The 26,806-nt window shown below is 37.0% G+C and overlaps 1 protein-coding gene across 36 annotated transcripts in view; it reads left to right on the forward strand.

The window, feature by feature from the left end:
* NRCAM (neuronal cell adhesion molecule) overlaps nt 1-24,397 on the forward strand; it is a 321,862-nt gene extending 297,465 nt beyond the window's left edge. For 21 of the 36 annotated variants that reach the window (XM_012455825.3, XM_012455835.3, XM_012455868.3 and 18 more), the window contains 3 exons: nt 11,544-11,675; nt 12,512-12,590; nt 21,888-24,397. In XM_012455825.3, coding sequence (XP_012311248.2) covers nt 11,544-11,675; nt 12,512-12,590; nt 21,888-22,125 — 449 coding nt within the window. In that variant the 3' untranslated portion in view covers nt 22,126-24,397. Of the gene's footprint in view, nt 1-4,077; nt 4,204-5,401; nt 5,555-11,543; nt 11,676-12,511; nt 12,591-15,611; nt 15,674-21,887 lie in introns of all 36 variants that reach the window. The other 15 variants (XM_012455744.3, XM_012455774.3, XM_012455802.3 and 12 more) reach the window with 2 other exon arrangements.
* Nucleotides 24,398-26,806: the final 2,409 nt, after the last annotated feature.

The following is a 26,806-nucleotide window of genomic DNA, read 5'->3' on the forward strand; positions in this document are numbered from 1 at the left end:
ACCAAAATTAGCCGGGCATGGTGGCGTACACCTGTAGTCCTAGCTACTCGGGAGGCAGAGGCAGGAGAATTGTTTGAACCCAGGTTGTGGAGGCTGCAGTGAGCCGAAATTATGCCACTGCACCCCAGCCTGGGTGACAGAACAAGACTCTATCTCATAAATAAATAAATAAATGATTTCAGGGTCTGGAATTCTAGGAAGTAGTGCTGTGAAGGCATGTATAGAAATGAACCAAAAATGTGCAAACTCAAAAAGATTTGAGTTATGTTGGTATTGCTGATGATCCGCAGTGCCTTATTCATTGCATTTAATCTAGCACTCTGGAGACCAAACATCAAAATAGCATTATAGAGTGACTAGTTGGAATACAGAAACAGGGAGAAACTAACTGGCAAGGCAGGAATCTGCATTCTTGGGCTAATTTGCAGCCTACTGTGGTCAATGAGTTAGGAATTAGCAGAGAAGAGCATTGAGGATCAGCTAGTGGTGAATCCCTTCTGTGATCTGACTCTTACTATATTATTTTGCCAGAATAAAGAATCAGTAAATAAAAAAATAAAATTCCTATTTTGGCCTAAGTGAAAACAAAACAAGATATCCCTCGAAGCATAGAGGATTCAGTCAGTTCAACAGTGAATGTCTCTTTGGCACATAAAATGCACCTGCCTTTGTTTAAGAAGCTGTGTGTAAAGACATTCTTGACCTAACTTGCAGCCTACTATGGTCAAATCCTGCCCTTGACATGCTTAAAATCTGGCAGGTAAGACCAACACATATAAAGAGTAATAAATGGATCCTAAACTAGAAGTTGGAGCACAATATCATCTAAACATAGAGGCATGAACCATTTATTTTGCCAAGCAGGATCAGGAAAAGCTTCACAAAGAAAATAATATTGAACTGGGCCTTGAAGCCCAGTTTTTGTTTTGTTCAGTTTTTGGCAGATGAATCAGGGAGTTGTAGTGTGTAAAGTCTTGGTAGGGGCTATAAGCAAAGGCATGGGATTTGAAAACACACCAGATGTGTGGGTTATACCAAGCAGTCCACTTAGGCTGAAATGTAGAGAGTGTGTGGAAAAGAGAAGGCCCTGAGATGACACTGGATTGCTGGATAGAGCCAGATGGTAACAGCTCTGAATAGCCATGAATGCCTTGCTAAGGAATTTACCTATAGGCAGAGTTTTAAACAGAGAGGTGGCTAGATTAGAGGTGTAGTTTCAGTAGCTAAAATGTAGGTTAACTACACTAGTGGTATCTACAGAGGAAGACCTACAGTTGGGAGAGGCACACCAGAAGCAGCCCATTGGGAAAGCCCAGAAAGAGGTGACACTAGAGCTCCCTTGGATGGGTACAACATAGGAACTTTGTGAGTGAGAAAGTGGATGAGTGGGGATTAAAGGAAGGAGAGTTAAAATTCTCTGTGATAAAATTGGCCAAACAGCATAGCTTAGGAAATTGTGGTATCTTTTCTGGGTACCCTTAAGAATAAGCTAAATGCAGATTTCCAGTGTATCATACTTTATTATTAACTGTAATTAATAATATGATGCTGTACATTAGATCTCTAGAACTTGTTCATCTTATAACTGAAAGTTTGTACCCTTTGACCAACATCTCCCCATTTCCCCATCCCACACCCCACCCCTAGCCCCTGGCAACCACTATTCTACACTCTGTTTCTCTAACTTTTTTAGATTCCACATATGAACCCCAAAAATCTGAGACAGGTTTCAGTTAATTTAGAAAGTTTGTTTTGCCAAGATTGAGGACACGTGCCTGTGACGTAGCCAGTGACATTTTAGACACATAGAAGATGTGTGCCCAAGGTGCCCAGAGCACAGTTTGGTTTCATACACGTTAGGGAGATAGGAGACATCAATCAACATATGTAAGATGAACATTGGTTTGGTCTGGAAAGGTGGGGCAACTGGAAGCAGGGAGTTTCCAGGTCATAGGTAGGTGAGAGACAAACGGTTGCCTTCTTTTTGAGTTTCTGATTGGCCTCTCCAAAGGAGGCAATCAGATATGCATTTATCTCAGTGAGCAGAGGGATGACTTTGAAAAGAATGGGAGGCAGGTTTGTCCTAAGCAGTTCCCAGCTTGACTTTTCCCTTTAGCTTAGTGATTTTGGGGCCCAAAGATTTATTTTCCTTTCACACACATTTAAGTGAGATCACGCAATATTTGTCTTTCTGTGTCTGGATTATTTTACTTAGCATAGTGTCCTCTGGGCTCATCTATGTTGTTGCAAATGGCAGGATTTCCTTCTCTTTAAAGTCTGAATAATATCCCATTGTGTATATATATGGTAATTTCTTTATCCATTCATCTGTCAATGGATATTTAGGTTGTTTTCATATCTTGACTACTGTGAATAATCCTGCAATGAACACAGGAGAGTAGATACCTCGTAGAGATACTGATTTCATTTCAATAAGACTGGAAACAAGATAATAATAAAAACAGTTTGGAGAAGAAACTCTGAGAAGGGAGCACCCATAGAAACTAAAGTAAAAAATATTAAGCTAAATGCTCTTCTGTTAGAAGTATTTTGCTCTTCTGTTAGTAAATGCTCTGTTAGAAGTATTACAGTTCTGCCTTGAACATCTTCCATAATTACTCCAAGATTAAATTCCTCAGTTTCAGTATTCCAAAATCTTTTAAGAAAATTGATGTTCTTCCATAATGATTGCCATCGATGTTTTACACACATATGCATATTTAGTGTCACTGATTGATCATATTCCTATTATTTTTTCCTGTAAGAAGAAAATCTCAGAAAACTAAAATTAATTAGGTCCACAGAAGGACTCTGCATAATTCAGTAATCAGTTTTGCCCTCTGCTGTTTCCCCATGCTTAGCACAAACAGATACAAAATTTGTATGTGTCGTTGAATTATATTTCAGAAGTCAAGAGCATTATTTAACCGCTTTAATATCTTTCTTTTCTCAATTCTAAGATATGTAATTTTATTACATTTATTTGAACAAAGGTCTTGAGCATCTGAATTTTATAAACATACCTTAGAATAAAATTTTAATGTCTTTGTAAACCCATTGATGCTGTCTGATTTACTATCCTAGTCAATTTTATGTGGATAATAAATTGATCTTATTTTTTAACTACCCAAGTTAACACATCTGTAAATATTTCATTTTAGTTTAAGCTATTGAGGTAGGACTGACAGAATTGCCAGCCTTAGGTATTCAAATAACATTTTTTAATGACTTTAGATGTTGTCTTTACCCAGTAGCAAGCATATAGCATCATCTGGTCTCCATAATTTGGATTTTTAAGAAGCTATTTAGGTTACACTATGATATTCCAGAAAATGCTTTGTAACAAACAGTTAACAGGTAAGATTGTCTTGCTCTCTGGGATATGTAACATGAAATAGTTTTTACTTCTTTTATTTATTTTTTCTTAACTTCCGATAGAACATATCTGGCAATTCCTTTTGCAGCTTCCCTTCCAACATCATTCTCTAAAGCAGGGTTCTTTACCTGGGGTCCCTGAGTTCCCCAGAGTTTGATACTCAAAGAAGTCTGCTTTTTAAAACAGATCAAAAGCCGCTGTTCAAAGGGGCATTCTCTGTCACACCAACACAGATTTTTCAAAGACCTGCATGGAGATGACACATAGAATTGAAAAGTAGCCACATAGTATTGGGTTTTACCTTGGCGTCTCTGATAGTCCATGATGACTTCTGTCCCTGGGATTGTTCAGCAATCCCCCTATCCATCACACATTAGTAAATGAAGACAGCGACATTTCCCAGGACTGTATCTAATGGACAACAGTTTACTTTGTTCAGAACCCATATAATAGAACTCATAAATTTTAACATTATGCATCATTATTTCTGATTATTAATTTATTTCTTAATGCTGTCATTAAGAAACAAAAAATCCTTCTGTGTAATGAAAGTGAAGCATGAGTGAATCCTAAGTTTTAACAGTAAATTCTTATTTAATTCTATTTGCACAATTTCGGAGTATTTAAACTTATTTTATATTTGCGTGTATGGTGCTGCAATATGATTGTTTGTCTGTTTTATTTTTCTATTGTATATTTAGTTCAAGCAGTAAATCCCAGGATCAGCAATCTTACTGCCGCAGCTGCTGAGACCTATGCCAATATCAGTTGGGAATATGAGGGACCAGAGCATGTCAACTTTTATGTTGAATATGGTATAGCAGGCAGTAAGAAACAATTTCATTACCCGATTTTTAATTTGGGGGATGCATTTTAAAAGATTAAGAACTTTCTTAAGAATTTACTATGGATCATCTTGAAAAATAATTTGATCCAATTAGATGAATGATTTATCTTAAAAAATTATAGTGAACCATCAGCATACCACGTATTTTATGTATAACCAGGAATCACTTTTTATGTTATTAATAACAGAGGGCATATGTCCCATTACGTATGTTATTTTCATATCATAGTACTTAAAACTGGCTGTATGCCCACAACACATAAACAAGAGTAATAAGGAATAATTATATTTGCAAGTACTAGTAGGAAAGAAGAACAGGTTTGCTTCAAATCGGACTTTGAAGTAGCAGAAATCAAACTGAATTGGAAGTATTCATTTTGCCCTAACTAGCCAAACAGAATTTTACAAAAAACTGCAGAAAATTAATACTTTGGGAGAGCATTCAGTATGTTTTAATGTTTGATATATTCTCAAGTCACGCACTCTTCTTAGATCTGGTCACATCTGCTAGGAAATGGGGCAGCTTTTACTTTCAGCGGTTAATGAAAACCCAATGCCCCCGTCCTAAATGCAGTGTGCTCTACATAGAATAAATGAGGTAGCCAATAAATGTTTGTGATAAAATGTTGAACAGAGTCCAGCTTTCTGTTTAAGCCTTTATCATGCAAATAAATATTTTTAGAAATAATGATCCCTTTAGAAAAACCAATACTTGGGAAAGGTTGAATTGATGAATTGGATACATTGGAAGGCATTTAAATTTACGGAAAGATTCATCTTGTGAATCTTAAAAAATAATTCTTCCCATAGTTCACTTAAGCTATTTAATGTGTAACAGTTCTTTTGATAAACATCTTTAGAGAAACTCAACAGTTTCATAAGGCAAGGTGCAGATAAAGAACCTTCCTTTGTGTTAAAGAGGATAATTAATACAATGGGAATATATGAAATTAATAAGCAATCTAGATATCCAATCTATTTTTCTTTGAGGATATTTTCCTATAGGTCATTTTAATTGATTTATTGGACATGACTACATTTATAATAATCTAAAATGGTAAACCTAAGCATCCTACATTTTGTCTTGAGCTTATAAAGAATTTTTCTTTCTTGAAGCGTTAAGTGACTTCTGGTCCGTTAAAATATTCAAATTTGTTGTTTTTGCAAAATTTCCATAGGCAAAGAAGAATGGAGAAAAGAAATTGTAAATGGTTCTCGGAGCTTCTTTGGGTTAAAGGGTCTAATGCCAGGAACAGCATACAAAGTTCGAGTTGGTGCAGTGGGGGACTCTGGTTTTGTGAGTTCAGAGGCTGTGTTTGAGACGGGCCCAGGTGAGGCGCACACCACACCTGTTCAGGCTCCCGCTCAGAGGTGGAGGCCGCCAGGTGCTCCAGCTGGAGGTGGGAGCTGGTGGAGCTGTGTTATGGGTAGGGCATGAATGTCTTTCTATGGGGCCCTGTTGGGTTGGGAGTTTTGGTTTTTGTCTTTGGTTCTTTATATCAAATGAATTACGGAATTTAGCAAATCATCTTCTAGCCACATTATTACCAAGAAACATCACAAAAATAGACTTAAATATGATTTTAATTTATATTATTTAAAGAATTCAATTGTTAATCTCACATGTATAAACTTTCCCTCAGAGTTAAACTGAAATTTTTAAAATGCTTTTGAAGATGAAACAACTTATAAGAAAGTCACAATTCTGGCCGGGTATGGTGGCTCACGCCTGTAATCCCAGTACTTAGGGAGGCCAAGGCAGGCGGATCACCTCAGGACAGGAGTTCAAGACCAGCCTGGCCAACATGGTGAAACCCCCGTCTCTACTAAAAAATACAAAAATTAGCCGGGTGTGGTGGTGGGCACCTGTAATCCTAGCTACACAGGAGGCTGAGGCAGGAGAATCACTTGAACCCAGGAGGCAAAGGTTGTGGTGAGCCGAGATTGCACGATTGCACTCCAGCCTGGGCAGCAGAGTAAGACTCTGTCTCAAAAAAGAAAAAAAAAGTCACAATTCTTTGTTTCAAAATGGCCTACAACCCAGCAGAACCCTGCAGTCTGCTTAGACAACTGATACAGATATTATTACATTTGTGTGAAACGAGAACTTGTACAATTCATATGCTACATTTTTTATCACAGCAAATTTTACTGCCTGTATGTATTTACTTAAGTGAATATTATCAAAATACACAAGTAAAAAATAAAGTTTCCAGAATAAAGAAAAATGTTCACGTGAAATGCGAGAACATTCGTATTTGCTCACTAGATGGAGAACAATCCCTGCTACTTACATTTAAACAAGGGTTGTTTGTGGTACATGTTCACTCTGTGGTTCATACCACCATGTTATTTTCAGTCACTCCATGCATTCTTAAAGAAATGTGCATATCCTGTATAATACATTACACAATGTATTTTTGTGGCTTTCATTAATGAAGCATTATGATTTTTAAAGTCAGTTTTTACAATTTAGAAAAACATACGATCATTAAGTGGTTTTAAAAAAGAAACCAACAATAATGTATTAAACTACATTTTAAAGATATTCATTTGCTAAAATCATAATGTTTTAAGAAAACAACACATTTTCTGTTATTCCGTTCTTTGTGTTTCATATCCATTTATGTACATAGTACTAGGAAACCAGTGTGTTAAACTTAGAAGGGGACTATCTAATCAATTCATAGCTAGTTTACAAGGTTCTGGTTTGTTGTTATTGATAACTTTTATTTTCAAAATACTAAAAGCTCAAGTAGATATTCTCTTCATATACAGCTGGAAGGCTACTAATAGTAATGGGACTAACATTTAGTCAGCTCTCCTATACAGCAGGCTTTCTCATAAGTGAAAGTTGTAAGTTCTCATAAGTCTCAATAAGTGTTTTTCTCATTCAGTCCTTACAACAATCCTGTGACGTAGGCACCATTATTACTCCATTTACCTCTCAAGTCAGAGAGGTGGAGTACCTTCCAGGTTGCTCAGTAGGAATGTGATATAGCTGGGATTAGAAGCTTGTCCTTCTATCTGCAGAAGAAAGGTCCTTGCTATACCCATTGTACAAGGTCACAAACGTTCACAGGCCAAGGAAAGGGCAGGCTGTCTCAGAAAGAGCAGCTTCAGTCAACACTTGGTAAATCCAGTCAGTGATTCTGGATCCCCGGGGGCTGCACATGGTTACTGGTTCTGGACTATTTATGAAGAATCTACTACGTTGAAAGTGACCTGTTAAAATTGTTAGAAATGTTTAGGAAAGGAAAAATGATTTAAGCCGAAGTTAGATTCACCCTTAAAATCAAGTGGTAGCATTTTTTGTCCTTTTACAGGACAAAAGGCAACCCCTTTAGAAAATTATTTTTCACTCAGCAGTGTAATGCCTACAATTCCAGCAGCAACTGCTAGATAGTTCGAGGCGGGGAATTGTGATAGGTGGGCCTTCTTGTGTGCCAGTGATGGAGAGACAGGACAAGGTCCCAACAAGTTCTTGTCACTTTTTATATCTAAATGTATTAAAAAGAACAAATATTGATTAAACTCATGACCTTAGTTAACACATCACCTGTAAGAGCAAATGCTGCCAGCATACTAGAATGCCTCAGTTTACCATTATGCTGCATCCTTTTCCCATTTCACAATGCTCTGTACTTTGGGGCTGCTGAGTTAACTCTGGTGTGAAAGCCCTGCCTTCCACTGCTCCTGCCCCTACTCTCTTCCTGCTGGGTTCCGTGGTGTAAGGATGTCAGTATTTGGCATGAAAGCATATCATTGGCTACTTTTTGAACTCTGCATTCATGAGCTGCTTCTCTCTTTCTCTGAGTTCTTCTGATTTTATGACCTTAGACTCAACTTTCATCTACAGTTGTTTCATGAATCTTCCTACCATTATACCATCTCTCCCTTTTAGAGTCTAGATTTTTAAGGTATATTTCTTTTTTTTTTTTCCTATGGCACAAACTGAACAACAAACAAGATAGGTAGTGTCCCGATGCTGTGCTTCTTCCCCGTACTACTGGTCTGACCTTTCATTACCACCACCCCACCTGGTATGACCTCTCATTAGCCCCACTCCCCACCCCCATTTGACCTCTCATTAATGCCACCCCATCTGGTATGACCAGGTATGACCTCTCATTAACGCCATCCACCTCCTCTCCTTCCTCTTTTACCTCTGTCCCTCAATTACCCAGTCTCTCTTGCCATCACAAAGGATTTAAAACATTTGTTTTCACTGGACACAACAGTTTTTTTGTCAATTGTCTCCAAATGTTGGTTAAGGTCACAGTTTGCTCTTCCTAAACATTTCTAAGCATTTGAACAGGACATTTTCATCCATAGTGCATTCTTCATAAATGGTATAGAACAAATAACCATTTCCCTCACCCTGCCTCTTCCACATTGATTCTGCGGTTCTGAGGACTCAAGAGTGTTTTCCTCAGAGACCTCCTACCACAGAGCAGGGATTATCCATGACAGCAAGAAACGCCAGAGCAGAAGACTGTTGTAAAGCCGACTTCCAGAAAACAAAGCAAATCTCATTCTTCTGCCTTATTTTCTATTTTCATGTTCTTTATATGGGTTTAATTTATCATTTTGTGGATTACTCAAATAATACATGAATATAATTTTATTGTTAAAAAAATTCAGATAATGAAGATTCTCTTTTACTCTACTACCCAGCCCTACCCAGCCCTTCTATGGGTGATACCCAGCCATTGAAACTGATTCTAGAAGGAAAAGCCCCATAGGTTTAATTATCTCTCTCTCTCTCTCTCTCTGTGTGTGTGTGTGTGTGTGTGTGTGTATGTTATGCATGATGGTGGTTATGGCTTGGATTTGTATGTCCCAGATGATTTTAGATTGTCCCGAGAAAGCTTGAAGCCTCTTTTAATCATTCTGCAATTTAAATCTTTTCCTTTATTGATGGAAAGTCGATAGAAATTGTTATTTACATTTACACAATTTCTGTTTTATGTCAATTTCTGGTGCACTTGTGTGTGTCTGAATGTGACTGTGTGTGTGTACACATGTACCTATTACCATATTGTGCCTGCCTATTTTAAATAATAGGGCAGTGAAATATTCAATACTTTTTTTCTTTAGACATAGAGGCAGAAATTCAAAGTCAGTTTGGGTGTTTGTTTACCATCCGTCAAACATCCATCCATGTTTCATGGTTGCATAGCAACAAGCTGCCAGTCAGTTTTGGCAGTCACCATCTTTGTAGAGCAATATCTGCACTGGTACCTGAGTATCTTATTTTTTCCCTTTTTAGTTGCATTTAATTAGATGAAAAATGTAAATGCTGAATCTTTTTATGACAAGGCTGTAAATCAGCACACTAAAAACAAGAACTCTAACTTTAGTCAAATGCTTAAGAGACTTAATGCCATTTGGTATTTGGTTCAGTTTTGGAGAAAAAGCACAGAAAAACCAGGCATTAATTGAAAGAAACATATTGCCAAAGAGGATGTAATGATGGAGTTTTAATACCTTTTTGCCTGTCTCAGAATAGGAAGTTTCTATGGCATTTTATTCTTTATCTTAAGACTTGTGCAGCTTTGATGTCTGGATTGTTCTTAGGAATGCATGACAGCAGTATAATATAATGGCCAGTAGCATATTCTCTGGAGTCGGTCAGACACAGGTTGTTCCAACTCTTGGGCAAGTTCTTTATCTTCCTTGGGCATGGATTTATTCCTGATGCCTACCTCAGAGAATTGTTGTAAAGATTAAATGAGCTATACCTTCAGCACAGTGCCTAGCCTATGGTAAGGGTCCACAAATGTTAGCTGTCAGTGTTATTACCATTGTCTTCATCTTCATCATCACGACTATGGTATGTGTATGGAAAGGGGAAACTACCTAACCTGGGGCTTTACTTGTGTGTGGCTTTGATACAGCTCAAAACTTCTCTAACTAATGAGGCACAAGGGCCTATTGGGAAAAGGCTACCAGCTTTTGACTTGTTTTTCAAATAATGTATTTTTGCTTCTCATTCTATTTATTCTACATATGTCCATATTTTTTTTTACCTTCCTCTTCACACTTGATTTTTAGCATTTCCTTTTTTCTCCCTAAATTTCATATGGAGAAAAAAAGGCAATGAGATGCTATTTTTGCAACAGTAGCAGAACCTGGGATATGCGTAGTCATGCTTATTTCTGCATCCAGAGATCACACACACCTAACTCAACCATGTAAAATATATTCAGAAGAAATTCAGCCAAATTAAAAGCATGATATAAACCTGCTTATGGAGTCAAAAGAAGAAAATGTTTTATATTGATTATGGTCAAAAGAGAGAAAATAAAGGTCTTCTTAAAAAAGAATTTATACCAGTTAATTTAAGCAAATCCGCATGGGCATGTCTGAATAGCCATTGATGCTGCACTTTTTCCCATAAAATTGATACTTTAAAATAATACCCAAAATGCTAGTTATTCTGTGGTTTTCTTAGAAGTTTTGCATATTATGACTGATGGAATAAGGGGCATCACATTTATTTACTCAAACAGAATAGATGCAAACTGAAAGGATATGTATACACATAAGTGAGTACTTTCTTTTCAAACTGGTCACTTAGGCAAATAATGACTTCACTGACAGAGAGATACTCCAGTCTTTTGAATGAATCCTTAGCCATAACAAATATTGTTTCTTTGAGGGTGAATTTGGTTTTTCAGAAATTTCCACTCAGAACCAACTCTTGTGAATGAGATGAATAACAAATCTAAGTAATATTTTGGGTGCCAATTGAGATGTTATATAAAACAATACAGTTGTTTTCCTGATCTGGAAAGGTTTCTTGTATGGACCATTTTCTTTTTTAACAGATTTTTTTTAAATATTGAAAATGGCAACAGCCTTGTAATGACAGTTTAACCTCTAAAAGCAGTGCCTTCGAAGAGAAAATACTCAATTAGATGTATACATTCTGTTCTGTTTAAAACTCAGTTTTATATTTTTCTCAATGTACTTAATGTAAAATGTATCCTGTAAATAGTGAATACTTTAATCAGTTTAGGAATATGTTTTTATTGAGAATATTTAGTGAGAATAACTGAACACAATGTTCACCAGAGTTTGTTAGCATTTAATATTATTATTCAGCTTTTTCTATTTGAATTTTTTAATGAATGAAGATTTTTCAAAGTTAAGTATTTATATAATTCCCAATTAATAATTGGCAGATCCTACTTTGGGGCCACATGTAAAATACATGAAAGCTCACGTAATGTGACAATTTTTACTCTAAGAGACTGCAGCAGTTCCCATCTCCCCTTAACCTATTGCCACCAACACCATCGATTTGTTTTCCAGCGATGGCAAGCCGGCAGGTGGATATTGCAACTCAGGGCTGGTTCATTGGTCTAATGTGTGCTGTCGCTCTCCTTATCTTAATTTTGCTGATTGTTTGCTTCATCAGAAGAAACAAGGGTGGTAAATATCCAGGTAAGAAAGAAACATTAAAATTGCTTTGTAATGCTACGTAATAATCCATTAAACTAAAAAGAAATCATGGGGGTAATCATGTAGATTGTAATATCATGTCTTCCCAGAGCCATGAGTTTGGACTTTCTCTTCAAATGACTTTTGATCCCATTTTATATAATGGCAGTTTAACATTGTCAACGATCATAAGGCATTTGGAGGAGTAAATCAATCTGTTCTCTGAAAACATTTAGTGAGTCTACTCTTAGCCTGCACATAAGTTATGGATGCCTAAGTAACACCTAAAACCATATGTCAAGAGGAGAGTTGGGGGGAAGGTGCGTAGAGAGTTTTTCAGAGGAAGTAATACATGAACTAAGTCTTGATAGTCTTGATATTGTGATGTGTAACATTGCTTTCCCTATAAGGTTAATGGTTTACTCAATTTAGTGGGTCCATTAAATTTATATTTTCTTTACCTGACCATTTTCCCTTCAGTGACAAGAAAAAAAAATCTGTGAAAGAATAGACTTACAAAAACAATTTGCAACCATTAATATAGCTACTAAATAGATAGGTAAAGTAGGGGAAAATCTTAGAAACTTAAATATTATTTCTTTATCAAGTGAGAGACTAGTCAACTTTATGTATTAACAAATGTAGTACATTCTATTGGGCTGTCTCAAAAATAACTAAAACACCAGAATATATACATGGCCATTATATATGATTTTACAACATCTACTTGTGTATAGAATTATTTTTCACTGCTGTATATATCTCAAAGAATACGCTCATGGACTTTGAATAAGAAAAAACAAGATCAATAGATAATAATATCTTTTTGAAATTTTTAGTTAAAGAAAAGGAAGATGCCCATGCTGACCCTGAAATCCAGCCTATGAAGGAAGACGATGGGACGTTTGGAGAATACAGGTGAGCCCCTGCTTCTCTGCTCTTTATCTTCCCTGCCCACACCAACACAGTCCCAAGAATGGAACTTGGCCAGGACATGCTCTGCCTGGCATCTCATATTTTCCTCAAATATAAGTTTAGGGATACTTCCATGTCTCAGTGTTTACATGTCCCTCATGGTCAAACATTTTCATTTTTCATTAAAAAATTAATTTTGATTTTAGTCATGATTTTGGAGATGGAATGTCTCCCACTTTGCCACATTTTCCATAGGCCCATGCTGTACTGATCAATCTAGCAAAGCCAGTGTGATACTATGAGCATTAAAACAACAGAGAAGACCCTCCAAAGCCTGCATCGTAAAGAAAACTGTACTTGTCATTTTCTAAACACACTGTAATAAAACCAGTGCGAACAGACTTTCTCATCTAGAATTTGAAGCTAGTTTTCCTAAACAATACCTATACCCTTGCCCATTAATCATGAAATGGTGACTAGATTGTTTTAGAAGCTGTTAATTATTAAGAAATATCATAGCCCTCTAGGCAATGTGTTACTCACAGAACTTTGATAATACGTTCTGGCTTGACTCCATCATTAAGGGAAAATGTTAATATAACCTATGTTCTAAATATTTTTTAAAAAATTTCTTTAAACAAAGATATATCTTTTCAATTGAAAGAAAAGATTATTTTAGATTTGTTTAAAAACAGAAACAAAATATGTATTTATTAGAATAAAATGTGGGGATTCTGTTATTTTGAAAGTATGCCTTTTAAAAATACCTTTTGTACCTTGTTTTTTTCTTTTTAGAAGCCTCTTGCTTATATAAAATCTCTTATATTATGCATTAAGCCCATTTTGAGACATTGTTTGCAAGATGAAGAGGCTTGTAGGTGAAATAAAATACTTCACTATTGTGATTACAAGGCAACATTTGTAGAGAAGATATTTATATTAAGTTTTACTTGTCTCTAGAGCTCATTTTTGGTTTTTCCATGTCACTATCATGTCGGTATCATAGAATATCATACTTTCACGTGACACAATGCTAAGGATGAAAAATAGAGAACTGATTGAGAAAAAGACATATATTTCCAATAAAATTGTTTTCATATAAATTTCCATGCAGATACCTGTGTTTTTCCTTTATTATCTCAGCCCCTAAGTTTTTATATTTTGATCTCTTAAAGAGAGATAACTATGGTTTCAAAAAGTCCTCAGAATTTCTGTATCTCATGGTACAGAAAAATGCCTAGCGAGGGTTGTCTTGATGTCAGAAGTTGGTTATGGAGCTGAAAGTGTATAAAAACCTCATGCAGCATCCACACTCATTCACCCAAGAGGTTTTTGTAGCACATTAGAGCAGCCTACAGAAGCCCATAGCCTAGGGCATCTGGATGAGTAGAGCTTTGCTGAAATAATTCACCCTTATACATGTTTCTCCTGTAAAGCAGGTAAGCTGACAATTACTAAATAACTTCTTATTTTTAGAGTTCTTGTGCCTATAATTCTCTACAGGATATGCAAATCACTCCTTTATTTATTGTGATGAAGCAAAATCTTTAACACGGGCTGAAAAAAACATGTATTTTGCATGAATTGGAAATAAACCATTGTCCTTCATACATTCTCCATGGTGATGGGTTCCTATTCTACATTATCATGCGTCAATGAATCTGGCAATGTACTGCTCACCACGTGGGGCTCAAACACCAACTTGCTATTATAGCGATGTGAAACCATGATCTGAGGTCATGTGACTTTCCCAGAAAACCGCTGCCTACTCCATTAAAACTTGATTAAAATCAAGGTCGATATTTGGGTGATGGTATACTAGAAGCCCAAATGCCACCACTACACAATGTATCCACATAACAAACTTGCACATGAACCCCCATGGAACTATAAGAAAAAAATGGAGGTTGAGTTTTATGAACTAGCTTGGAATTAAAAGATTGTTAGTTTTACTTTCAACTCAGCCATTGCCTGTGATTCATAGTTCTATGATTTGTATTTTCTTCTACAAGCCATCTACTAACAACTTTAATATAATTTTCTGTCTGGAGCAGTACATAGCAAGTATTTGGTTACTGGCCTCATAATCACTGTGTTTACATCTATTTGGTCATATTTCTTTGTCTTAGTGTTAATTTATATGTACTGTTTTGGTGAAGTGTTTTCAAATAGCTGTCTTTAGCTTAGGCCTTAGTTTCTCAGGAAAGAAAGACTTTTTGTTTGGGCTTATTGAGTGCAAACCCAATTGACAGGAAGACAGAAACACTTGTACACTTGTCATACATGTAATGATGTAAATTTGGGAGGTGCCAAGGGAAATAAGGTTCTGATGGGTGTCTTCAACTCGAAACATAACTCAATCATGTAATTTTTTAAATGAAACTAAAAGTTCATAAGGATAATCCCACAAGCAAAATCACTTCCCCAAAATTCCAACCAGTTTTTTTACTTTGATTTACAAAGATAGGGCTTTGTCCTTTGATTTCCTGACACTACCTCAGAATGTTTTCCCTTTGGTTTATTTTTTATTTAAAGAAATCCAAAAATGTTTATTATCATAGAGGCTGTGATTAATGAAAACAGTTCCAACTGTTTATTAACAGAATCTTTTATTTTTAATAATACATTTAAGTGTCATTCACTTCCTGAAATCACCAGGGTCCTGTCTCTACTTTGCACCTTCTATAAGTTTTGAGCTCTGTATTAGTTATTGATTCTTACTGTCTTTCATTCCAAAATCAAATTATTATGTCGCTCAGACATACCCAAAATTAGGACTATTGCCTAAGTAAATTAATTCCCATTTCTGATTTGCTGATTCTCTAGACTGAGGATGAAACCTTTTCTACACGGCTGGCTCTGAGCCAGATGATATTTTATAGTGCAAAGAGGGATAGAACCTCACTGGTGGCCAAATGTGATTATATGCTATAACCCTGTGCCCTTACTCTGACACCCACCCCCAAGCAGTTACCCTCTGGTGGAAGCCTGCAGCTTTCTTTGTTTGTTTCTTTAATTATACAGACAGTAGGATCTGCATCCTTACTAGCATATAGAAAAATCAGAGAAACAATGCAACCAACAGTGTAAGTATTTTTTTATTCTTTAGATCCATTTTCCTTAAGACCAGAATAAACCTAGGTCATAAACCATATGCCCATGTTACTTGAACTCATAACTTACTACATAATAGGTGGCTCTTGCCACATGAATCTTATCGTTCGTGTGAACATGGGCTTGTGGCAAGCATGCTAACCCATGCTTATAAGGCTTGAATGATACCAAGATGTGGCACATTTGTTATATACATTAGAGTTATTTTGCTCACAAAACATGAACTGGTTTGTGAGCAGAATAATAATGGACTTTCAGGGAGTGGGTAGGAAAGGGTATTTGGGTCATGAATGTCACTAGAGGCGCGATGTGGTTTGGCCATGGGAGGGTGGTAACAACAGGAAAATCAGACAAAATTATCAGAGATTTACTTGCTGTTGTCAAATTTTACTCAGTAGGATTTAATGGATGTGCACACTTCTGAACAAATTGCTGTTGAAAAAGAATTTGAACTCCCTAAAAATTTATTCTTAGGGTAAGAGAAAGGAAAGGATATATTCCAGTGCTTTGTCTGCCATCATGAAACTAAGAGGGAATGAAATTTATGTTCAAATTTCTCTTAAATTTCTAAAATGCCCACTGTCTCATCTATTATTTTACAGTGAACTCATTCTGCCAGTATTTATTGAGTGCCTACTGTATGCCAGGCTTTGGGAATATTCAAACCAATAGGATTTGGTTCCACACTGGGTGTTTATAGCCTAGTGATGGGTGCAGGGAAGTAAAAAAACAATGACCAGAGTGTGAAAAGTGTTATGGAAGAGATATAACTAAGGTACGAAGAGAACAGGAGCAGGAAGCTGAAGCCAGGTGGGCAGCATAGAAGGAGGGTGGCACAGGGAGTCTTCCCAGGGGAAGTCATGCAGTGTTAGCATTGTGATAGGAACATTTCTTTCCACTGCACAATGATCTTGATTCATGAATGTAAGTATCAAGAATATACTGGATATTATACCAATACTTATATACTGGATATGTTGTAGCTATATATATATCTTATTTTGAAATCCATTCAACCTTTGATATCCAGGACTAATAATTGATATCTGATACACACCATCCTTAAACATTCTCATTAAAATGTGAATGAATGTTTACTTGTTTTGTAAAGCTTTGACTACTACACTGCTAAATATGAGAGAGAGAGAGAGAGAAAGAGAGAGAGAGTCCTATATATCTATATGACTTTTAAATCATCTTCTGTGACTTCTTGATTCATCTCATTTGGGAAACTCCCCTTTCATATTTAAACTTGACATGGCAATTTCACTGAATACAATGTCAAAAGCAGAATATTATTTACTATTTCATTTTAAAATTCATCTTGGAGTTGAAAAAGGCAAGCCGTGTGTCACACAGAGTCGTAACCACTTAACACATCTGGAAAGTTCTGTGTGTGTTACACAAGGTATTTCTTAGAAAAAACATCTCTCTGAAGTAGGGGCTTGGAGTAGAGAGAAGAGGTTGATGGAGATGGACACTTAAACTTCAACTGAACACAAACCATGTGCCAGCACTGTGCCTATGACTTACATAATTTTTTCTCATTTAACCAGATTCTAATTATTACAGTAAGATATTATATCACAACACTTAATAAAGACTGGACTTAAAAAGATCTCGCTGCCTTTGAATGGCTTTTTCTGGAAAGACTGTTAGAGGAGAGAGCATCCCAGTTTCTTCTCTTCTTTCAAGCACAGCCTGTGTTGCTGTTGATTCTCTCCTCTGCCACAACCGTTAAGCTGGAATGAATGGATGCTTCGGGGGAGCCCTTCTTCGCTGGTCATTAACCATAACTGATATGATTTTGTATGTAAAAACCCAAATGAATCAAAAAGCAAATATTATAATAAGAGTTTAGTAATGTTGCTTGACACAAAATTAACATAAAAGTCTATTATATTTCTAGGTACCAACCAGCAAGCAATTGGAAAATAAGATTTTAAAAATTATTCTTGTTACGGTAGCATAAAAATATGATGTAGGAATAAAGCCAACAAAAAGATCTTCCACCAGTTTCAAGACCCTGTATTCCATTCCACTGGTCAATCTGTCTATCTCTGCACCAAAACTATATTGTCTTAATGATACAGGTTTTAATAAGTCTAGATACGTGCTAGGTTCAGTTCTCTAACTTTACTTGTCTTCTTCAAGAGCCTTTTAAATATTCTTAGCCCTTTTCTTTTATTTGTACATCTTAGAATCAGCCTGCCAAGATCCACATAAAAACCTGCTGAGCTTTTACGAGAAATAAATTACAGCTAAAGGGCAATATGGGGAAGGTTAACATATTTACTGTATTTGAGTCTCCCATCCATGGATGTGGAATGTTCCTCCATTCATTCAGATCTTTAATAACTCTGAATAAAACTTTTATTTTCTTTGGAAGTCTTACACATATGTTTGTTGGATTTGTCTTTATATGCTTCATATTTATGGTATTAGAAATAGAATAATATTTTAAATTTTATTTCCTAATTGTTTGCAAGAGCATAAGTAAAATTGACTCTTATGCTAATCTTGTATTGAGCAACATTACTAAACTCTCTTTTTATTCTGACATTTACCTATAGATTCTTCTGGCTTTTCTACTACACAGTCTTATCAGTTATGAATAATGATAGCTTCCTTTCATCTATTTCTTTTTCTTATCAAATTGCTTAGGACTTTTAATGCGGTTTTGATTAGAAGTGGTGACAGCAGCCATCATTATTACTATTTCTGATTTTAAACAAAGTTTTCAATGTTCACCATTAAGGATGATGTTTACTTTAGGTTTCTTATAGCCACCCTTAATCAGGTTAATGAAGGATTCTATTCCTTCATGTTAAAAATAAATATGTTCCTAATGTTAGGAATAAAAATACATTCTATTCCTAATGTTTTTATCATGAATAGGTGTTGAATTTTTTCACATACCTCTTTCTAAATTTGTTGAGATTATCATAGATATTTTTATTTTCTTCTGCTAAAATGATGAATTATATGAATTGATGTTTTAATGCTAAAATAAACCTGCATTCCTGGAATAAACCCAACCTGGATATAAATATTATCTTTTTAGTAGATTGCTAAATTTGATTGGTCATAGTTTGGGGTTTTTTCTTATATGTTCATGAATGAGATTAGCCTGTAATTTTACTTTGTTAAAGTGTTCTTGTTGGTTTTAGATATCAGTGTTATACTAGCCTCATAAAATGATTAAAGGAGTAGTTCTCATGATATATTTAAACCTTAATATGCCCAAAACTGAACCATTGATTTTCCCCTCTTAACATGCTTCACTCCATAGTAACAGTACTTCCAAGCTTCCTGTTGCTCAAACCAAAAATCCTGGCGCCGTCTTTTTCTCTGTTATTCCATATCTGATCCATCAGAAAATCCTGTTGGGTCTACCTTCAAAATATGTTCATAATCTAAGCATTTTATACTATCTCCAGTGTTCCACTCTGGTCCAAATCACAGTCATCTTACTCCTGGATTGTTGTAATATTCTCCCCTGACTCTCTAGAGCAGAGGTTGGCCAACTAAATATTTTAGACTTCACAGGCCACATAGTCTCTGCGGCAACTCTGCAATTCCGCTATTGTAGTGCAAAAGCAGCCATAGACATTATGTAATAAATGGGCGTGGCCTAATTTTTCTACAGTTTACTAACCCCAGCCCTCTAAGGTAGGCTATTCTCGACACTGATAACATAGTAGTACTTTTAAATGTAAGTCAGAGCATGTCACTTATTCTTTGAAAACCCTCCCAGGGCTTCCTATCTCAGAGATGAAGGCAGCATTGTTACAATGTCCCACAGGCCCTGGTGTAGCCCTGCCACCCGCTTACCTTAACTCCTACTTCTCTCTCTGTCTCTCTCTCTGTCTCTCTCTCTCTCTGTCTCTCTGTCTCTCTGTCTCGCTCTCTCTCTCTCTCTCTCTCTCTCTCTCTCTCTCTCTCTCTCTGTCTGTCTCGATTCAGCCACACCAAGCTCCTTAGTGTTCCTGGAACATGCCAGGCTTGCCCTCACCTCAAGGCATTTATACTGCTTGTTACTCCTGCAGGAACTGCTCTCCCTCCAGCTATCCACCCTGCTAAATCCACTCTTTTAAGGTTGTTGATCAAAAATCACTGCTTGATGAGGCCTTCCTGGACATCCCATTTAAATGCCAGCTTTTCATCCCTTCTCCAACACCTTCTGTCATCTTTACTCAGCTCTCTACTTTGCATGGTGCTAATCATCTCCTGACATAAAATATACATAATTTGTATTATGTTGATTGTTAATTGTATTTTCCTCCCTAAAAATAAGGTCAGGGTTTTAGTCTATTTTGTTTGCTGCTATATTCCCAGTGCCTAGAACAGTCTGTCTTAGAGTAGGCACTCAATAAGCACTTATTGGATGAGGGGATGGGTGGATAGATGGCTAGACCAAAGAAATGCCACAGATGGCAACTTCCAGTAGTGTATTCCTTGGGATGCTAGTTGTACAAAGCAGAATACGACTAACCATTGGAATCCAGGTGACTCAATTCTGCCTATTACTGAACTCTTCAGCCGAATTAACAGTCATACCAGAACAGGAGCTATATTTCACAGGAAGTATTTAATAATTAAACCCCAGAGATGCTGTGTAAGCTATTTTCATAACAGATTAGGCACTCAATGCTTTGTCCTCTGAAATTCCCCCAAACACAGCCCACCCCAGGATGATACCTTTCCAGTTGTTTATTAGCAGTGGTGATATTATAGCTAATTCAGTTTGCAGTAAGTAATCGTGTATTACTGAAACAGGTTGTTTTCAATGGCATACGCCACTGTTATATTATGCTAGCATTTTTTTCTCAGTCTCGAGATTTTCTTCTTGGAGAAAAATTGAAATCCCTAGTAAAAGTTATTGTCAAAAGAGCCAGTATACTTATAGATCTTGAAATATTTGTATCTTGGCTAGAAAAAAAAAAGTCACTGTCTGAAACAGAGGGAGCAGTCAAGACTTAGCACAAATTGCTGGATTAAATACCGCAGCCAATGATACCTTTTGTATATTAAGGCTTTTCCATTTTTACTAATACTGTATATATTTCCTATTTTGTCTTGCATTTTCGTTTTTTGAAAGAAAACAAAATGTTGGATCCTGTCATTGACTTTTTCTATTTTTTCCCCCAAATGTTACCTATTAACGAATAGGTCAATGTGCACAATTAGTTATTTGACCATATGGGTGAACAGTCTAAAACATAATGATTACTCTTTGACTTCAGAAATTGTGCTTAGGGGTTCAACAGAGAAATAAGGAAAAAAGAATAATAATGGAATCTTATAAAGTCATATTAAGGTACACTCCTCAGATTCCTATCCAACATGGTCAGGCTGCATAACACACATGGGAAAGGGAGCTGGGGGGTTAACATGAGCATAGGAAGGGTTTGCTATTACATGTTTGGAATCATTCACATTCTTTAGAATATATTGGCATGCCATTCATAGTACAAATATAGTGCTTTTAAGTTAAAGTGTGTCTCTTTCCAGATTAATAAATATTTACTCATTAACTAAAATTCTTACCAAAAAAATACTGCGTACTATCAGTATAAGGATTTTGCTTTTCTTCTTAGGCTATTTTCATTTGTTTCTTCTGCATCCTTTTAATGGGATTTGTAGGTCTCTTGAAAGGTAAGGTTGAAGTTTACCAGTCTGGCCTGCATTGATAACAAAATTATTTGAAATGCAGGATTTTGCTTCTCCTTCTGTCTCAGAAAAAAAAAAAATCCATATTTCACACTTAACCAAAATCATGCTCCATTCACATCCAAGGAATCAGAGATAGTTTGCAGTTTAACATACTAACTTCTTTATTTGCCATAAGTTTTTGCCTTTTTGAATTCAAAATAGTGATGATTTTTCTACTTTTCTCAATTCTTTCTTATTTAATGCTTGTGATTATTTCTGGATTGCTTTCAACTCAGGAATCAGAATTGTCATTGAAATTAACATGCACATTTGGGAGCCATCCACTCTACTGAGGACTTCATGATTCAACCATTTCTGCTCCTGATTTCCATTCCAACTCACCCTCGTCATTGGAGTCAAGAGAAGCCCAGGACTCCAAACGCTTTCTCATAATTTGCATGCATGATCTTTAAAAACAGAAAACGTTACCTAAATGCCAATCTTGACAAAAATGTTTTCTCTTTCTTCCAGTGACGCAGAAGACCACAAGCCTTTGAAAAAAGGAAGTCGAACTCCTTCAGACAGGACTGTGAAAAAAGAAGACAGTGATGACAGCCTAGTTGACTATGGAGAAGGGGTGAACGGCCAGTTCAATGAGGATGGCTCCTTTATTGGACAATACAGTGGTAAGAAAGAGAAAGAACCGGCTGAAGGAAACGAAAGCTCAGAGGCACCTTCTCCTGTCAACGCCATGAATTCCTTTGTTTAATTTTTAAGCTCTTTGCCAATATTCCGTTTCTCTAGAATGTTTATCCTAAGCACTTGTTCGTCAGCCCTCTCATACTATGAACATATGGGTAGAGAGTGTATTTTCTGCTGTATGTTAATATTATGAGAATAGTTAGAGCAAAAACATAACTCAGTCAAATGATATGTTAATGTGAACTGGAATGCAAAGTGCATACTTTTTCATTCAAAATGGGTATTCTTGATTTCCTCAGAACTGAGAAAAAATAATGCAACATCACCAACAGATCCTGTTATTTCCTCTTCAGGATATAGTTCAATATGATGCATGAAAAATGCTCCACATTTAAAGGACATACCCGTGTGTGTTATGAAAACATGGTTTGATACTTTGTTTATACTATCCTCAGCTGAACCCCTAAATATGAATTCCGTTTTCATTGTCAAGAGTGTTACTGTAGTATTCTCTAGGACTTCAATGTCTTTGTGGACATTGTTGTGAAATTGGTGACTCTATGTCTAGCTGTCGTTAGTCTTTTTGGGAGACTGTTAGGTACAGTATGTACAGTATATACTTGCTAAATGAGTTCATTATGACAGTCGCATTGCTGATGCTTACTGAGAACTATTACCTGCTCTTGGCTCCTGTTACTCCGTAGGCTTCTTAATCGTCCAGGCATTACAGCAGCACAGTGTTCTACTTTGTACATCATTTCTATGTTCCGTTGTTTTTAGGCATAAACAATGTGTATTGCAATGCATTTCGGCATTTGTGCCATACTGAAAGAATCAAAAACAAGTCATTCAAATTAAATTTCAAACATTACTCCAGAGAACACAGGGCAAGACACATATAGTGCCTTCAGACATTAAGCATTCCATAACATACTGCATTCTGTATTAGCTACTCCAGGCCATTCTGAGTCCTAGATTACTGTCATTGTCTAAAAGTAACTTTAAAAAAGCAGAGTTCATGAAAACTGTAATGCTGGGAAAAGAAGGAAACATGAAAATAAAAATAATGAGACAGTTTATTTGAAATAGCATTTCCTCAGAAGCATAAAAAGAAAAGCTTTGTCACCAACTGAAGCACGTGATGATTTTGTGGTCCTTTATGGCTTCTGCTACATTCAGTAAGAAAGATGTCTACATGCTAGAAAATTAATTTTAAAAATTAAGTTATTCCAACACCAAAAGCATACAATAGCATGCCAACAGTAATATATTATTCTCCAAGACTTTACCTATGTGAGTTCAAAACTCTGCAGCATTAAGCAATGTGTATGCAAATTGCTACAGACATATTTCAGAATCTAAGAAATCTGACAAGTGCTTAAAAGGCCAATGGTCCAAGGGATTACATCTGCAGTTTAAAAAGTAAATGTATCTTCTATCATATTCATAAACAATATCTATCAAATGGGTTGCCTCCAAATATGAAAATCTATAACAACCTATGGTTGAAGGAATGCTCAGTTTCATTTGCCAATAAATTGGTTTCTCATAACTTGCATCAAGTTTAATTTTAAGTAAAGCTTTTTATATGTAGATATTTTGTTGAATTTGTAAATACACTTAAAGTGTAGATGCTATCTGCTTATAGGTGTTACATACAAATAAATCTGCAATGATTATGTTGTACTGTATAAGAAGTAAGCTAATTAATGCAGTGAATGGGATTGGAAAGCATCTACTTAAATACCTGTTGGGTTCCCCTCTCTCCCTGCCTTTTTTGCTGTGAAACTGAAATAGTGAACTTTTCTACATATCGACAGCAGATTTCTAGATGAAATCGTCAGAGCTTTTGCCTATGGGGCATAGTAGGCCTAGTCACCGGGCGTCTTTGATATATGTAGGTAAAGCATAGTTTAAAGAAGTGATCCCAGGTAAAGATGGCCCTAAATACTTTCATGTCTCTATATTCACTTTTCACAGTTCAACTTGTCTACTGAAAATACAGAAAGACAAAACAGGTTTGCCTTGGCATCAGAGAGCACAAAGATTAAAAGTTACTTTAAATTTGCCAATATTTTGGGAAAACAATAAAAATACAGTTTTTCCTCTTCCAGACTGGTAGACACTAAATTCATCTGTGCATGAAAGGGTCACTTCTGCAATAGTGCAACAGATTTTGTATTAAAAATTAAATGTGGTTTTAAAAGTTCCTCTCTCTTTTGTAATTTATCATGTTCCCAGTGGAGTGTGAATGTCCAAGTAATGGTGTATGTACGGTACAGGCAAATGTGACTGGATTTCCCTCAAAAAAAATAACTATTAAACAGTCTTGATCTCTTTGTGATTTTTAACTTTTTCAAACATATATTGTCTAAGGTTTTAAAATGGTGAACATTTTGATTTTTACTTTCAGAAGGCTGTTCTATGCAGAGAAAATTAAATATAAAACAGACCTAATAAAATAGGACGTAACAAAAACATTTGAATGAAAAACAGGACTAGATATTCCCAGCCTTTTGAGAAAGGTTCAAGAAATCAGGCGCCGCCTCCTTTCCCAAAGCCTGGTTCCTGGTGCCTGCGACTTGGATTTCTTAACTCTCCCGTCTGAAGAGACAATTTGGACACTACAGGTATTGGATGTATGTCATCCTCTCCATCCTTCTCTGCACCCTCATTCTTTTAATCTTCTCAAACTCGTTGGGCTCTGCAAACAGCCAAGGCCCCGCATGTTCTCGTGTTCCACCACCTGCCCGTTATTCTCCAGCCCCCTGGTCCCAGCCTCACACCTAGGAGACCTCCTGCTGGTTCAGAGCTGCCCTCCTCCATGGTGATTAGGATCACATGTTATATAAGTGAACTGTAAAGTGCTATATAGAACTTGGTGTTTCCACCCGGAGGGCAGGCATGTCTGTCACTCACTTCAGAACAACACATCAGGGCCTCTCCTCCCCTCTACAACGTGCGCCAAATTCACAGTCCATAGCTTTGTTCACATCAGGGCCTCTCCTCCCCTCTACAACGTGCGCCAAATTCACAGTCCATAGCTTTGTTCACATCAGGGCCTCTCCTCCCCTCTACAACGTGCGCCAAATTCACAGTCCATAGCTTTGTTCACATCATGAGTCCTGGGGATTTTTTTAGCAAAAGCATGGCTGAAGAAATGCAATCTTGACCCCAGAAAGCATCGGTCCATTGATGGTGTGAACCTTCTTGTTCAGATGGCTTACAACAGGCATGGCTTACCTCTAATGGCTGATTTTGTTTCCTTTGTTTCGTTTTGAGACAGAGTCTCACTCTGTCACCCAGGCTGGAATGCAGAGGCACTCACTGCAGCCTTTGCCTTCCAGGTTGGTTCAAGCGATTCTCGTGCCTCAGCCTTCCAAGTATCTGGGATTACAGGCATACACTACCACACGCAACTAATTTTTGTATTTTTAGTAGAGACGGGGGTTTTGCCATATTGGCCATGCTGTTCTCGAACTCCTGACCTTGAGTGATCCACCTGCCTTGGCCTCCCAAAATTCTGGGATTACAGGCATGAGCCACTGTGCCAGGACCTAATCGTTGATTTTGGAAAAGGCTTGTGGAGGCAAGGGAAAAGAATAGGAAGAATTCTCACCCAAATTAAGCATATCCCTCCTGCTCAGGAGATTTTCCTACAGATTACCACCAGAGGGCTCCCCTGCTCTATTCAGTGGAAGAGAAACCTGCTTGGAGGAAAAAGCAGCCTCTGGACACAGTGCAAACTAGTTTTATAATCAGCTTGTGATCTGATCATGCAAAAATAATTGTCTGCTGCAACAGGGGGAAATGGGATTTGCAGCTTTCTCTGACGAGTCCACAGCTTCCAGAGAGCAAGCACGTGTCCCTGTGAGCCTTGTTAATCTTCCTCTTAATGCTTGTGGCTGGGGAGGTTCTGTAAGGGCAGAGGAAAGAGGAGTGTGCCTCCTAGGTCCTACTAAGCCTCTCTATCACTGCTGCAAGTCGGTAGGGATGAGGAGAGGCACATCCTTAAATCGGCATCTCCCTCTTCTCTAGAATGTGTTATTTTATCTGCCAATGGCTTGATGTTTTGTGATGGTATAGCAACCCCCCAAAAAAGCACAGTTTAAGCATAGACACCTCTTATTTTTCACTAAAAAAAAAAGGAGAGAATACTACTAGAGTATCTATACTAAATAAATAAATAGTTCCTAGGTGGAGGTGGAAAATTCACTGCACCAGAAAGAGATGGGGATTTGTCACGGCAACATAACCCCAATTACTTCAGAATCCTCAAAACCTGTGAAATTAACCTGTGCTCGAAACTGTGCTTGCTTACAGAGAGGAAGGCCGGATGCCAGTAACCACGAACCAGCTCAGCAGTGCTGCCCTGACCTGAATTCTTGCTTCATTACCATGCTAAAACCGCCGCCTAGAGGGCAGAAATGTACCTTGTTAGGCACAAAAAGTGCTGAGTACAAAAGACAAGGCTGTGCACACTCCAGTGCATCCTGGAAGAACCCATCTTTTTTAGGACTCCTGCCCCAGTGTTCACCTTCCTGCCCTAAGAGCCTTTCACATCCCCCTTTACTTGCTGTCCTGCCATCCTGCCCTCTAGAATATGCTTTGAGGACGAGCTTCCCTTCTGCATTTCTTTATTAACAAAGTTTCTGCTCTGCTTTACTAAGCTTGGTTTTGTTCTATTGGCAAAAGCGGCACCAGGCATGAAAATAACCCATTAGACTCAACCAACCTCTCTGGAGGGT

Source organism: Aotus nancymaae, unplaced genomic scaffold (genome assembly GCF_030222135.1).
Source record: "Aotus nancymaae isolate 86718 unplaced genomic scaffold, 86718_ANA_hifiasm-v0.15.2.pri h1tg000002l, whole genome shotgun sequence".
NCBI classification, from domain to species: domain Eukaryota; kingdom Metazoa; phylum Chordata; class Mammalia; order Primates; family Aotidae; genus Aotus; species Aotus nancymaae.